Raw genomic sequence first — 13,346 nt, forward strand, 5'->3', positions numbered from 1 at the left:
AACTGTAACACCCCTGCATGCAGCCCTGCTAATCTGTGTGTCTCTCCCAGCGTACATGCTGTCCCTTCAGAAATTTTTTCCTCTCCTGCATCCCTTCCTTCCCCTGTCTAGTTAACTCCTAGCCCTTCTTCAAGACCCAGCTCAAGTATTGGATCTTTCCCCAGAACACACTTTTCTGCTGTCTGAGCGAGATGGCCTTTCCCTGGGTCCCAGAGCACCCTGTGCACACATGTGGAGTCTTCCCCTCCAGACTATCAGCAAAGACCATATTTTATTTCTCTTCACACGCCCAGTGCTTGACATAGATCTGATAAACAGCTGGTGATTGAATATGTGGGACACATGCCCCCAAACTCTCACAGTCTCTTTCTGGGGACCACAGAGGTTGTAGGATAGCTGTTGTTTCCGTTGTCCTCAATCTCTCGGTACCCCTGCCTCTGTGTGTGGGCCCAGGATCTCGACTTGAGTTCAGTGATCTTTGACACCCCCTTGGTTACACGAATGTTTCTTGATGTCATGGAAAACTTTGGTTCTAGGGAATGGAATACATCTCATAGAAAGTCAGAAATCCTTCTCCATTACTGTTTTTTCAATTTTTTCCTATTCTAATTTTTGTGTAAGCAGAGTAAAATCAATCCAGTGTCAAAAACCAGAGTGAAATGTTAGAACTTTAAAGAGCAGTGAGATCTGCCTCCACAATAAGCTTTGCATGTAATGAAATTGCCCCCGGGAGCCTGGGGTCTTCCTGGGTTTGTAAACTGAACTATCCGTCGGTGAAGGCTCCAGCTTTGAAAGGTGCCATTTACCATCTCCAGCGTGAGGTTCTCCTAGTGAGCAATAGACCAGCCTTTTTCCTAACTGCGGTCGGGAAATTGTCAATCACAGGTTCTTATACAAATGTTCTTCTCCCAGGGCCATGCTGCCGATGTGTTTGAGGCCTACACTCAGCTTCTCACAGAGATGGTACTGAGGCTGCCATACCAGATCAAAAAGATCGCTGACACCAACTCTCGAATCCCACCTCCTGTCTTTGATCATTCGTGGTTTTACTTTCTCTCAGAGGTAGGTGAAGGCCCCAGTCGAGGAGAGGACACACCGGCTGTGTCTGCCTTTGTGGCTCCCTTGCATCCTAACCATCAGGTGGTATTCCCCCAGCAGAGTCCCTCCCACCATTTAGGTCTTGCCCCTCCAGAGTGTACTGTGTGGTGAAACTGTGGAAGATGTGTGTCAGAGCAAGCATCCACTTCAGTGTTTGGTTCTCTACACTTACCTTCGGCCACATGTGGTGGTAATGGACAAGTTTAATAGTTTGGACTCTGCCTGGAAAACAGAAAGTATACTAGTTAAATGAACTGAGAGATTTTAATATAGAGAATTGGTTAAGCAGCCACTGAAGAACAGCAAAGATAAAAAGGGAACGTTGTGGTAACACAGGGGTAGTAGCCGCAAGCAGCAGCAGCAGCAGCCCCCTGAGTGCAGAGGAGAGCCCGGCGGAGCTGAGGAGGGGCTGCCGCTGCTCGCACCTCAGGAGCCCGGAAGGGGTGTGATGTGGTGGAGTCTGGAAGCTCTAAAAGAAGCCGGTGAACAGGACCGCCCGGACCTGGTTTGTCCTTGACTGTTGAAGAGATGCTGGAGGCCGCTAGGGTGAAGGGCTGCTCCTAGGATGGCAGGCAGGTGGGAAGGAGCAAGTCCCTTCTCTCCCTCCTGCCTTTTGGTGTCCCTCCAGTGCTCCCCACTGGCAGAACCTAAGAGGGGACCAGCCGGCAAGAAACAGCGCAGTTAGCTTTAGTTCTGGACTAGACGTCACAGAGCAGGGTGTGGTGGGGTGGCTTTGGAGCCGAGAGGAAATGGCTGAATAACCTGCACAGCAAGCATGAGATTAACTCTGGGAAGAATAATGTTAGCAAACCCCAAACAGCCATTTCAAGTCATGTAGATGTAACGGCGCAGCTTCTTCCCCACCTCTTTTACCTGAAAGAGAGATTCTGAATGTTATTTTTCTTCACGCGTTCATTCTGGTTGGGCTGGAGTGCAGACCAGCCTCCTATAGATTCCTAAGTACTCCACGAGCGGTAGCAGGCATGTTGCTCCTTTTCCCTTTCTGACGTTTTCCTTTCTGTGCCTGTCTTTCTGCTGGTCCTTGTAAGGAATACTAAAGCTCACCAGGGCCTAGCTTGACAGCAAGGAAGTAGCTTGGTCTGTGTTACCAGTTTTTAGTAACAGCTCATGAAAACCCGAGGCGCTGTGGCTGGTACAGATACAGTTCCAGAGTCATTGACTCTTTGTGTCGTTTCTCCCCTCAAGTACCTGATGATCCAGCAAACTCCATTTGTGCGCCGGCAAGTCCGCAAACTTCTGCTCTTCATCTGTGGGTCAAAGGAGAAATACCGCCAGCTCCGGGATTTGCACACCCTCGACTCCCATGTGCGCGGGATCAAGAAGCTGCTGGAGGAGCAGGGGATCTTCCTCCGGGCAAGTGTGGTTACAGCCAGCTCTGGCTCCGCCCTGCAGTATGACACGCTCATCAGCCTGGTACGGCCGGTGTTGGGTGGTGTGGCAGGGCAGGGGAGGCTGTGGACGAGGCTCAGCCAAGTGGGTAATAGGATGGAGCAGCACACACAGGGCTTTTCGGTATTTTGAGAACATCATGGCCAGGGTTGCGAGCAGGGTAGATCCATGATACCCACCTGGGTGCTATACCACATGCACTTGGCTTCAGGGTCTGCGATTGCCCCTCCCTGGTCCCGCCCCCACCTGGCAGTGGTTCCTCTGTTGTGAGGAGGGGTGGCTTGGGCTTTTTACCAGTGTCATTTGTTCATGTCGTGGACAGGATCAACCCGGGATTTGTGCACCTCTCATTTTTGTCCCTGAATACTAAAGAAATGATGTATTATCGCCTAAGATCAGTTGTTTGACTTTGGGGAGTAAATTGAATATATTGCATAGGAACATCTAGGAAGAACATCTTCAGTGTTAAAGACTCCTAATCCAGTGTTCTTACTATTATGCTTTTAGCAAGAAAAAAATAAACTGGATTGTAGTGTCTTACGTCATGACCTACCTTTCCTGCTGCATTATTGAGTGGTCTGAAGAATCCCTGAAAACAAAAGGGCTTTGTGTGGTGGGACGTTGAATGTAGGAGGCTCAGTGTTTGGGCCTTGGCCCCAGGTTCACTGGGGCACCGATCAACCTTGCACAGAGGGCGAGGGTTTGTAGTCCAAAGCTGAGGTGATGACCCCTCAAGACAGCGGGTGTGGGTCGTTTCTGGTGATTGGTTTCCATTTCAGATGGAGCACCTGAAAGCCTGTGCAGAGATTGCTGCCCAGCGAACCATCAACTGGCAGAAATTCTGCATCAAAGATGACTGTAAGCAGTGCTTCTCCTTTTGGTTGCTGTTACTCATTCATTCCTTCAAGAACTGTTCATCGAAGCCCACTATATGCCAAGCGTTAAACGGGGTTCTAGAGATACAGCCATGAGCAAGATAGACAGAACTCTGCCCAGCAAAGAAGACAAGTAAAAACTTACAAGATTGCTAAGCGTCCATAGACAAAATGTGGGGTGCGGTGGGACGACAACAAGCGTATTGTTGTGGTCAGCTAAGGAGGAGAATCATCTTCTTCACAGGAGTGGGGGCTGGGAGCCAGCCTCTGTGTAGTTGTTGCACTACTTGTCAGATATTTCCAAAGAGGGTGTAAATTCTTCTGGGAACTTCCAGCAGAGAACCTGGACAAAGGAGGTGGTGGGAGTAGGGCAGCCCTGGCGTCTGGAGCAGGTGCTCCCGTTCTTGTGTGTGAGTCTCGCAGTTGTGTCAGAGCTGAGCCCCTGTCTCCTCTGCCTGCAGCTGTCCTGTACTTCCTCCTCCAAGTCAGCTTCTTGGTGGATGAGGGCGTGTCTCCGGTGCTGCTGCAGCTGCTCTCCTGTGCTCTGTGCGGCAGCAAAGTCCTCGCTGCACTGGCGGCCTCGGCAGGGCCCTCCAGTGCTTCCTCCTCCTCAGCCCCTGTGGCCACTGGTTCTGGACAAGCCACAACACAGTCAAAGTCGTCCACAAAGAAGAGTAAGAAAGAAGAAAAGGAAAAGGAGAAAGAGGGTAAGGGTCACCTTCTTGTCTCAGTGACCAGGGTGATGTGTTCTAATCTCTCTGAGAGCACATCGTTCATTCTCTTCTTTTTTTTTTTTTAATTTTTATTGGCATATAGTTGCTTTACAACGTTGTGTTAGTTTCTTGCTGTACTGCAAAGTGAATCAGTCATACGTATACATATATACCCTCTTTTTTTAGATTTCCTTCCCACTTAGTTCACCACTGAGCATTGAGTAGAGTTCCCTGTGCTATACAGTAGGTTCTCATTAGTTATCTGTTTTACACATAGTAGTGTATGCATGTCAGTCCCAGTCTCCCAGTTCATTGCATTCCCCACTTCCCCCCTTGGTAACCATAAGTTTGTCATTCTCTTCTTCTGAAAGGTTTTTCGTCCTGATTTACAGGGACCTAAAACCCAAATGCCCTCTAGTGTCATTTTCAGTTATGTTGGAGGTGACACCTTAAAGAGTGTGACTTCCGTACCTAGTGTCTGTAACGGGAAACGTCAAAGTGCACCAAACATTTTTACTAGGCCCAAGTTTCTTTTAATATGAAATAATAACACTTGCTTCGTGGAGAGATTGTCGGTGTTAAATGAAACTATGCTTATAAATGTGCCTTGTAAACTGGTAAATGCTCTACAAATGGCCACTGTAGTGAGCTTTAGCTGATTCCTTGCCATCAGAAAGGCAAAAGCGTTTTTCTGCGTTCCTGATTTGCATGGTCCTTGGAGGCCTGAGACAGGTGATTGGTGGAGAGCAGTTGAGGTTCACATTCCCCAGTGAATTATTCAGATCTCTCTGTGCCAGTCTGTGGTAATGTTGACTGTTGTAGGTAGCAAACTTCTGAAAGGAAATTCCTTCTCCAATGTGACTATCTTTGTCGGTGCCAGGCTTGTAGAGGTACTTTTTTTGGTAGGATTATTATATCTGGGGCTGACTTTTTGTCTCTCAGTAACCAACTGAAAGTTTTTTTTTTTTTTTTCCCCTGCGGGACGCGGGCCTCTCACTGTTGTGGCCTCTCCCGTTGCGGAGCACAGGCTCCAGACGCGCAGGCCCAGCAGCCATGGTTCACGGGCCCAGCCGCCCCGCAGCACACGGGATCCTCCTGGACCGGGGCACGAACCTGCGTCCCCTGCATCGGCAGGCGGACTCCCAACCACTGTGCCACGAGGGAAGCCCCTGAAAGTTGTTTTCAAATCATAACCACTTTGGTGAAACTTTAAAACATGGACAGAATTCCCTCTCTTTCCACCTGAGCACTGGCTGTAGGACCCTAGACCACTTCTTCCTACTTTTCAGCCCTTCAGTCCTGCTTTGATCTTGCAGGTGAGAGCTCAGGAAGCCAGGAGGATCAGCTGTGCACAGCTCTGGTGAACCAGCTGAACAAATTTGCAGATAAGGAGACCTTGGTCCAGTTTCTGCGTTGCTTCCTCTTAGAGTCCAATTCTTCCTCGGTGCGCTGGCAGGCCCACTGCCTGACACTGCATATCTACAGGTAGGGTCCGGGGCTTAGTTTTAGCAGACTGTGTGGGTCTGGGACCAGAGTGGGTGATGTATCAACAGTTCTGTCTTGGCTCTATGTTCCATACTCAAGGTCGTCCGTACTATAAGTATTTACACCAGTCTGAATCCTCTTGACTATTACAGATTTCTTCATTGAGTTATCTGCTTTTTGGCTATTAAACTGATGTCAGAAGCAAGAGATGATCTGTTTTCCACTAAGAAGGCTATGTTTACAAGTTTGTAAAATGACCAGGCTTGACTCTTTAGGGTAACAAAGCTCAGTTTCTGCCATTGAGAGATGTCAGATGATGGGAATAAATCACCTCCTGAAGACAGGAAAGGATCATGCTGCATCTGTTAAGGTTGATTGTCAAAAGAACAGTAGAGCCATTCAAACTTAACCCCATAGTTGTGGGGAAATGGATACATCTCCAAAACGGTACCTGGGCCTTGTTGATAAATAAAGGAACCTCAGGGTTTTCTGCTGCTTATAATATGAGCTGTCATTTATCTACAGAAACTCTAGCAAATCTCAACAGGAGCTCCTGCTAGATCTGATGTGGTCTATATGGCCAGAACTCCCAGCCTATGGTCGTAAGGCTGCCCAATTTGTGGACCTACTAGGATATTTCTCCTTGAAAACCCCACAAACAGAGAAGAAGGTAACAGATGATTGACGGTTGGAGAGGCTAACTTGGCCACATTTTAACCTTTTTTATCTTGAGTTAAGAACGTTATGATCAACCCACATGGGAGTACATATATGAAATCTCTTTTAAATATATATTAAGCACTCCCAGTATGTATGCCACCTAGATAATATACACTAGCAAATAAGTATAGTCTGAATTTGGCTTAGCCAATAGAAGTAGATAAAGTGGGGAAGAAAATGCAACTCATTAAAGTTGCTTGGGAAAGAAAGTGCTCCTCTGGGTTTCCTGGCAGTCCTGATCACATATCCAATGTGTTTTTGCAATTAGATAACCATTTCATGGCTTCTCCATAATAATAAAATTTCTCTCCCTCCACAAGGTATAGAAAGAGGGGCTGTCACTAAGATCGTGGAAACTACCAAAGAAGATAGAATCCTTTAAATGACTAGGAGTTAGGCTCAGCTTTGTTTGATTCTGAATGAGGGCTGCTACTTCTAGGGCGGTATCAGCTAGAAAGCAGAGGAAAAGTCTTTGCCAGTAAGACTTTCCCTTGGGCTTTGATTCTGGTCCTATATTGACTTCTGTTTTCAGTTGAAAGAATATTCACAGAAGGCTGTGGAGATTCTTCGTACTCAGAACCACATTCTTACCAACCATCCCAACTCCAACATTTACAAGTGAGTTTTGTTCTGCTTTCTTCCTATTTGAAGCTCGGTCAACAGTCCAGTTGCTATTTCCACATTGATTGGCTCTTATTTATGAATCAATACGCTCCTGTCTAGTTGGTCTTTGAATCCCTCCCTTGTAGTTGGGGCCTTGTGCATAGAAGGTGCTCAAAATGTAACTGCTGAATTAGAGTTTGGTAAGCAATGATTTAAGAAGGTCTCTAGTTTTCAAGGGTCTAAGTGTAAATCACATAAGGCAAGTTTACAGAAATGGCTGCATTAAAAAAAAAAAAAAAAAACTTTGGAAGACACTGTTGGCTAAACGGTCAGTTTATTATTTCCCTGGTTTATTAGTGACTGTTCTTTTTTTTTCTCCAAACTTTATTGGGGTATAATTTACATACAACAAAATTTACACATTACAAGTGTACAATTCAGTGATTTTTAGTAAATTTAATTGTGACTCTTCTTTGAGTCAGATTTTAATGTAACATTTAGGATTCCTGTGACCTCAGAACAGCTCAGAAATAGGGAACGTCTAAGGTCACTCCGTTGAAATTCCCTTCCTGTGACTTAACTCTGTTGGGATGTCTCACATTTCCTTGTGTTCTCACTAGAGTGGAGCTTGCCTTGGGGAATATGGAGCCATGGTTTTCTCATGGCTTCTTTGTGAAGCTCCATGCTTCCTAAAATGAAAATCTCCTTATGCTAAGACTGCTTTCTTCCTTAGCACCTTGTCTGGCCTAGTGGAGTTTGATGGCTATTACCTGGAGAGTGATCCCTGCCTGGTGTGTAATAATCCAGAAGTGCCGTTTTGTGTAAGTGACATCTTTAACATGGACAGTCCCGAGGCTTACAGGGCCAGTGGGTTTCTTGTTTTTAGAGGTTGATTATTACTGCATAGGCATCCCTCTCCCAGTGGTTGGTTGCAGTTGTATTAATCCTTACGTGCCCTGCTACCTTAAATAGAAACTTCATCCATGGATGAAGAGTGGGTTACACTGATGAGTTTTGAAGAGGACAGGATGAGCCGTTAGCCTTGAACTAACACACTGTTTTGTGTTTACTTTTGCATTTAGTATATCAAGCTGTCTTCCATTAAAGTGGACACAAGGTACACCACCACCCAGCAGGTTGTGAAGCTCATTGGCAGCCACACCATCAGCAAAGTGACGGTGAAAATTGGGGACCTGAAACGGACCAAGATGGTGCGGACTATCAACCTCTATTACAACAACCGAACTGTGCAGGCCATCGTGGAGCTGAAGAACAAGTACGGGCTTTTCAGACTTGGGGAGGGGCAGCAGGCTCGTGAGGCTCAATACCAGTTGTTGCCTTTGATTGCTGGAATCAGGTAAAGCAGCACCTTCCTGGAGGCCTAGTATGTCCTCTTGCCTCCTTAGGTCATGGCTGAAGGACACAGGTGAAACACCAGTTCTTAAGGATGCTGACGAAAACTATTTTGAAATTATGTCCCATGGAGCCCTCAGGGTCTAAGATCTTCAACAGCCTGAAGGGAAGCTGAGTGAGGGGGACTCTCGGCTTCTCATACCCATGTTAACTAGAGCGGTTCTATTTTTAGATAGACGATTCTATAGGGGAAGTAGTTGTTTCTTGGATTAAGACACTGTTCTCTTGTTCACAGAGCAGGCAGTATTTCTCAAGGAGGTTCTCTAGTTTGAAGTCCTTCCATTTCTGCATGGTGCATTCCCTCTACGTATACTGATGTTGGATCTTTCTAGCTTATCTGTCCCAACATCTGAATCTCAAGGCATGTTGTATATGGGCCAAAGAAGACACTAGCATGGGTTATACAGTGTCAGCTTTTACAGAGACAGACCACTTGTTGTTGAAGACTCAGGCATTTATGTTGGGCAGAGAATATAAGTAGTTGCTATTTGAATGTTTAGACCTACAGGGAGTGCTGCTCTGTGCATAGAATGGAAGTGTTGGTATTACTCTAAAGGTAGCATAAAGCTAGCGTGTACCACGTGAACAAATGGCCACAGGAGCTCTGCTTAAAGGAAGTTTTCTCTTTGTCGTTTGAAAAGCATAGTTAACGTTGATGATCTGCAAGTAGAAGCTGCTCATTGGGATGACGCAGTTCCCTCTGGAGAAGGTGGATTTGATTTTCTGTTGTGTAGAGTCAGCGTAGCTGCTGGTAAAGACCTCAGACTCTGGAATGAGACTGTGGGTTCACATCCCTTGTAGAATTTACGTAGCCTCAGTTTCCTTAACTGTAAAATGTATGAAAGTTTCCTTAACTGTAAAAATTACACACTTTCAAGGTGTCATTTTAAGGATTAAATGTGTTAGTATATGTGAAGTGCTGAGAACAGAGCCTGACGCATAGTAAGTGCTCAGTAAATATTAGCTCTAATCGTATTCATATAATTACCTCTAAATTATCCCATGCCTTTACTCTTTCTGACTCTACTTGGCAGTTAGTCCGGATCCTGGTATGTCCCTCTGCCTCTCTAAAGCAACCTGAGTGTTATCCTATTAAGGTAGTTGTCTTGATAGGAACTCATGGCAGTCGTCATCACGGTACCTCTTGGGATTCCAGGCTTCAGCGTGGCATGCTCTTGGAGTAATATCTTCCCTTGATGTGCATTCCCTTGTTTTTCTGGAGTATCAAAAGTTATCATATATAATGTCTTAAAGCACCTGTATGTTCTCCCCCCCCTTTTTTTTTTAAGAGAGAAAGAATAGAGGAAACATTTTTTAAATTAAGTTGCTTTTATTTGCCAGATTTCCTTTCCTTAGACTTAATTGCCTTAGAAGAATAGGTAGGGACAGTCTTCTCTTCGTCTCATCGGACTGTCACTGCTGAGGGTCTTGTGAGAGGCTCTTAGGCCATCTGCCCCTCTGTCTGACACTGTCTCTCCTAGGCCGGCTCGCTGGCACAAAGCCAAGAAGGTTCAGCTGACCCCCGGGCAGACAGAGGTGAAGATCGATCTGCCTTTGCCAATAGTGGCTTCCAACCTGATGATTGAGTTTGCAGACTTCTATGAAAACTATCAGGCCTCCACGGAGACCCTGCAGTGCCCACGCTGTAGTGCCTCAGTTCCTGCCAACCCAGGGGTCTGCGGCAACTGTGGAGAGAATGTCTACCAGTGTCACAAATGCAGGTAAGTGAGTGGTTGTCACCCAGGCCAGGCACATTCCTTGTATTTTTCTGTAAGAGTCTCCTTGTGCTCAATTTCATTGTGTGGTGCCCTCATAATAACTACAGGATTATGGGTATGTAGAGTGCAGAGTTCAAGAGTGGAAAACGGGAGGGAAGGGGAAGAGTGGGGTGTGTGTGGGCGTGCGCATGCATGTGAATTCACGAGACCATCCAGTGGTGGGTGGTGCTGGGGTCCCTAGGTTTGGTTCTGGGTCTTCCTTTCTTGTTACCTGGTTGCTTAAGTCATCCTCGCCTATTTGCTGCTGCCCCTCCGAGAGTCCCTGCAATAGTTTGCAGTGTATAGACGTGGCACGGTCCATCTCCTCTCCCTACAAATCCTCTGCTGCCCCCTGACCCAATCACTATGGTTTTTCAGATCCATCAACTATGATGAAAAGGACCCCTTCCTGTGCAATGCCTGTGGCTTCTGTAAATACGCTCGCTTCGACTTCATGCTCTATGCCAAGCCTTGCTGTGCAGTGGATCCCATTGAGAATGAAGAAGACCGGAAGAAGGTAAGGCCGCCTCCGTCCGAGACTCAGGCAGGGCTTTGATCTGAGCTGTGGACTGAGCTGATGTGGGGAGTGTGCTTTTTCTTCTAGCTGAAGTTTTCTCAACTCAGCACTGTTTTCAGGGCTCAGCTTTTGAGTGGCAACAAATAAGACAGATATATTGGAACGCATGGTTTGTGTAGGATTTTGGAGACATGTTAATGAAACTAGAATATCTCAAGTGACAAATGACAAGATTTGGAAAGGCAGATAGAAGTTGGGTGACTTGCCCTGCATTTGTTCCACAGGCTGCTTCAAATTGCAGCTGCTGGCCTTCCCTCATTGTTGGCTTGTCCAGGGGCTAGTTCTCTGCCAGCCTGATGTGGTGGGACTGGATATGGGAGGACAGGGAAGAGGGGGGAACTGTCAGGATAGTCACTAGCAGCAGCAGCCTGGCAAAGCAAAAGAACACCTGGCTGTGGAGTCAGAAGGTTGAAAGTTCCAGTTCCACCTGTGCTTTTTAGTACTGTGTGACCTGGCATAAGTCACTGCTCTCAGCATTGTTTATTTATACGTATATCGTATACGTTGTGTATTATTAAAAATAACATACCCTCCCCACAGGATTATTGTGAAGAATAGAAATAACGTATGAAACACAGTACCTGACCTAGAGGTCCCTGACCGATCACTCAGGGAAAACCTTCATGCAGACGAGCCTTCACGCACGCCCCTGTCTCTTCCTGTCTAGGCTGTTTCCAACATCAACACACTTCTGGACAAAGCAGATCGAGTGTATCACCAGCTGATGGGACATCGGCCACAGCTGGAGAACCTGCTCTGCAAAGTGAACGAGGCAGCTCCTGAAAAGCCACAGGTAGTCCAAAGCTGGAGGGACATTTGGAGAGGGTTCTGGGTCAGAAGCAGAAGACTAGCCCCTGGGTGAGGCCATCTCATGGTGGAAGGCTGACAGCTTCCCCCTTGGTTGCAGGATGACTCGGGGACGGCTGGGGGCATCAGTTCCACCTCAGCCAGTGTGAACCGGTACATCCTGCAGTTGGCACAGGAGTACTGTGGAGACTGCAAGAACTCTTTCGATGAACTCTCCAAAATCATCCAGGTAGAGAAACGGGAGCAGCTGGACAGTGTGCTTTGTCGTGTGTTATCGATGTCGTTTCCAAAGCAGTTCTTTGCTCTCCCCCAGCAGCTCAGCTCCGGGGGTGCCCTTGCCCAGCCGCATAGCTTCTCTCCCACAGCGGTTTTGGGTGCTCGGTAGAGAGCTGAGTTCATTCCGGAAAACAGAATAACGGAGATTATTATAGATGTGTTTTTCTTGACCATTCACAGCCCATCTTTTAGTAGAGGGGTTAACTGGTTTTAAAAAAATAAGGTGCCAAGGTTTTGTTCCTGTTTTTTCTGATAGACGTGTTTGCAGGCTTGAAGGGTAGGGCACACCAACTCCAGTCAACCAGGGTGGGCCATACGGTGGATGGCATGTTACAGACCCCACCCCCATGGGAGGGAAGGCTAGCCGCAGACAAGAGGAGCCAGGGTCCTTGTCCCTTAAGTTGCTGGTGTGCCATCTTTGCTACACGTGCCTACGTTCCTGACTTTGTTCTTTATGAGACAGTGTTACGTGGGAGTTAAAGGCGTGGGCCTGTGATCAGAGGCTGAGTTCTAACTCTGCCACTTACTTTGGTCAAGCCAACCCCTCTAAGCTTGTTTCCTCCTCTATAAAATGGGGATAAAGTATCTAACTGGTAAGGTTATGAAGAGGGCTAAATTAGATAATGCATGTAAAGTGTTTTTTCAAACCAAAGCTGATTTCTAGTTAACTTCCTCTTTTTCTTTATTTTAATTGCTGATTTCTTTCTCCTTTGTCTTTTTTTTTTCCTTAGAAAGTTTTTGCTTCACGCAAAGAGTTGCTGGAATACGACCTTCAGCAGAGGGAAGCAGCCACCAAATCATCTCGGACCTCCGTGCAGCCCACCTTCACTGCCAGCCAGTACCGCGCCTTGTCCGTCCTGGGCTGTGGCCACACATCCTCCACCAAGTGCTACGGCTGCGCCTCGGCCGTCACAGAGCACTGTATCACCCTGCTCCGGGCCCTGGCCACCAACCCCGCCCTGAGGCACATCCTCGTCTCCCAGGGCCTCATCAGGGAGCTCTTTGATTATAATCTTCGCAGAGGCTCTGCGGCCATGCGGGAGGAGGTCCGCCAGCTCATGTGCCTCCTGACCCGGTCAGAGCTTGCGCCGTGGTGACGGGGGCCGGTCATGCCTGCTCGTGCTTTGGTGGGGGCGGCAGCGGTGCTGGGAGCACCAGAGAGTGCACGGAACCGTGCTTCTCCCTGCCAAACAGCTTCGCTAGCTTATAATAGAGAAAAAAAATGGGAAGAGGTCCTGGGTATAGCTGAACAAACTTGGGGAGCATTTGAAGCCCGGGTTTCCGTGTAGGTAGTATGTTTGGCTTGTACTTGGTTGGTACCAGTGGGGTTTCCTGAGGAAGCAGTTTCTGAGTTTTGGTGAGGGAGGAGAAGGGTGCAGCGGGGCACTTGGACTCAAGACTCACACAGAGGAAGGCAGTTGGAGCAGTGGAGCCTAGGGATTAAGAGCTTGGATCTGGATCAGAAAGACCCAGTATCGGATATTTTGTACTATGTGCCTTGGACACATTTCTTAACTTCTCTGAGCCTAAGGTTTCCTTATCTGAGAAATACTGACGGTGGCAAATATCTTAAAGGCTTGTGGTGAGGATAGACTGACATAATTCATGCAAG

General features: G+C 47.2%; 1 protein-coding gene across 7 annotated transcripts in view; it reads left to right on the forward strand.

The window, feature by feature from the left end:
- UBR4 (ubiquitin protein ligase E3 component n-recognin 4) overlaps nucleotides 1-13,346 on the forward strand; it is a 128,642-nt gene that overhangs the window by 76,555 nt on the left and 38,741 nt on the right. For all 7 annotated transcript variants that reach the window (XM_060310362.1, XM_060310369.1, XM_060310384.1 and 4 more), the window contains 14 exons: nucleotides 913-1,062; nucleotides 2,305-2,532; nucleotides 3,288-3,366; nucleotides 3,845-4,090; nucleotides 5,413-5,581; nucleotides 6,107-6,251; nucleotides 6,834-6,919; nucleotides 7,638-7,725; nucleotides 7,987-8,180; nucleotides 9,799-10,038; nucleotides 10,453-10,591; nucleotides 11,319-11,444; nucleotides 11,559-11,687; nucleotides 12,466-12,809. In XM_060310362.1, coding sequence (XP_060166345.1) covers nucleotides 913-1,062; nucleotides 2,305-2,532; nucleotides 3,288-3,366; nucleotides 3,845-4,090; nucleotides 5,413-5,581; nucleotides 6,107-6,251; nucleotides 6,834-6,919; nucleotides 7,638-7,725; nucleotides 7,987-8,180; nucleotides 9,799-10,038; nucleotides 10,453-10,591; nucleotides 11,319-11,444; nucleotides 11,559-11,687; nucleotides 12,466-12,809 — 2,363 coding nt within the window. The remainder of the gene's footprint in view (nucleotides 1-912; nucleotides 1,063-2,304; nucleotides 2,533-3,287; nucleotides 3,367-3,844; nucleotides 4,091-5,412; nucleotides 5,582-6,106; nucleotides 6,252-6,833; nucleotides 6,920-7,637; nucleotides 7,726-7,986; nucleotides 8,181-9,798; nucleotides 10,039-10,452; nucleotides 10,592-11,318; nucleotides 11,445-11,558; nucleotides 11,688-12,465; nucleotides 12,810-13,346) is intronic.

The sequence above is a fragment of the Globicephala melas genome, chromosome 1 (assembly GCF_963455315.2).
Source record: "Globicephala melas chromosome 1, mGloMel1.2, whole genome shotgun sequence".
In the NCBI taxonomy this organism is placed as follows: domain Eukaryota; kingdom Metazoa; phylum Chordata; class Mammalia; order Artiodactyla; family Delphinidae; genus Globicephala; species Globicephala melas.